This window comes from Arachis ipaensis, chromosome B10 (assembly GCF_000816755.2).
Source record: "Arachis ipaensis cultivar K30076 chromosome B10, Araip1.1, whole genome shotgun sequence".
NCBI lineage: Eukaryota > Viridiplantae > Streptophyta > Magnoliopsida > Fabales > Fabaceae > Arachis > Arachis ipaensis.
In genome coordinates this window covers 90,321,157-90,322,630 of record NC_029794.2, presented here as the reverse complement: position 1 = coordinate 90,322,630, position 1,474 = coordinate 90,321,157, and the positions used below count along the sequence as shown (strand labels likewise).

The 1,474-nt window shown below is 29.2% G+C and overlaps 1 protein-coding gene across 1 annotated transcript in view; it reads left to right on the top strand.

The window, feature by feature from the left end:
- The window catches only part of LOC110267615, a 3,279-nt gene extending 2,539 nt beyond the window's left edge, over positions 1 to 740 (top strand). The window contains exon 2 of the mRNA XM_021113400.1: positions 603 to 740. Within this exon, the coding sequence (XP_020969059.1) occupies positions 603 to 616 (14 nt within the window). The 3' untranslated portion in view covers positions 617 to 740. The remainder of the gene's footprint in view (positions 1 to 602) is intronic.

Here is a 1,474-nt window from a genome sequence, read left to right as displayed (position 1 = left end):
CTAAATTATTAGTTACTCTTTTTATTATTATTATTATTATTATTTTCACATTAATATAGGCACATCTGCAAGTTGAGAATAAAAAGTCTAAAGAATCAGCAATTAGAGCTTTCCAATCCATATTTCGGAAAGAGAAGGCAGGAAGAGTGCGATGTCACGGAAGAGTTACCACACCAACTTTATTGAAGAAAAATGAAGAAATTGCCACCCTTAAGCAGCAACATGCAGCTGAGAAAGCAACATTAGAGAGTAAAGTTGATGTGATGCAAAAAGAAGTAGATGAACTAAAATCGCTTGTTAAGATGATGCTGCAACAAAAAAGCTCAGGAGTGGACCTTGAGATGTTAGCTGCTCAACTAGGAAGCATTGTAGGCAATCTGATCAATAATGATGCGCACGAGGAGGTATTATTTGTTGTTAAAGTTTCTATATATTATCATATCTTAAATAATGGTTGGTTATGTTTATGTTGATTCAATTGTTTTGTGTATCTAAATAGAAGAATGTTATGATAAATATATTTGTCCTCTCTCTCTCAAACATTTTTAGTAAACATTATTAGTATTAAAGATGTGTAGTTTTATATTTAATTTTTTTTACAGGAAAACTATGTTGAAGGGGAAATCGAACTTGATTAAGGTCAAATTTTTAAGAGCAAATGTTACAGAGTAAAAGTCATGAACTTGTGGACATGATGATAAATCTATTTGCTACTTAGCTATTTCAACTCTTTTTTGTTATATTTTTTACAAAATTAGATGATATAGTTCGAGGTTGTCATGACTTAGGCTATAATATTATGGTATTTTGAAAAATGATGACAATATAAGTATAAGTAGTTATGACCTAGACTAGTATTATGTTATCTTGCAATGATAATATAATGTGATTGTGGATCTTACAATAATTTTTATAAGTCAAATTTGATGGGAAATATTCAATTATTTTTTGTAGTGACTTGATTCAAATAGTTTAGATTATTTATTGATACTAAATAATTAAAAAAATTGAAATTAATTTCATTCACGAGAAAACTACTATTGTAAATAAAAAATTATATATTACAAAAAATCGTTGTCAAAAGTTTCAAACTACAATGGTGTTAAAACCGTTGACAAAGATTATTACAAAATGTCAATGGTTTTAAAACTGTTGCCAAAAAACCACACCAACGGTAATGCTTTAAAACTATTGTCTTAGACGACTATAAAATGGCAATAGTATTAAAATAGTTGCCAAAAAATGATACCTACAGTAACGCTTTCAAATCGTTGGCGTTGTGAATGATAAAACTACAATACTTTAAAACCGTTGTCTATCCAATTAAGGTTTTAAACCGTTGGATCAAGAAAGAGAACGGTTTAAAACCGTTGCTTATCGAGTAACAGTTTAAAACCGTTGTTTAAAATTTTCTTCACAACTTATCAATGGATATAACCCCTTTGGTATGAATAGTTTATCCGTCTTGGCATGG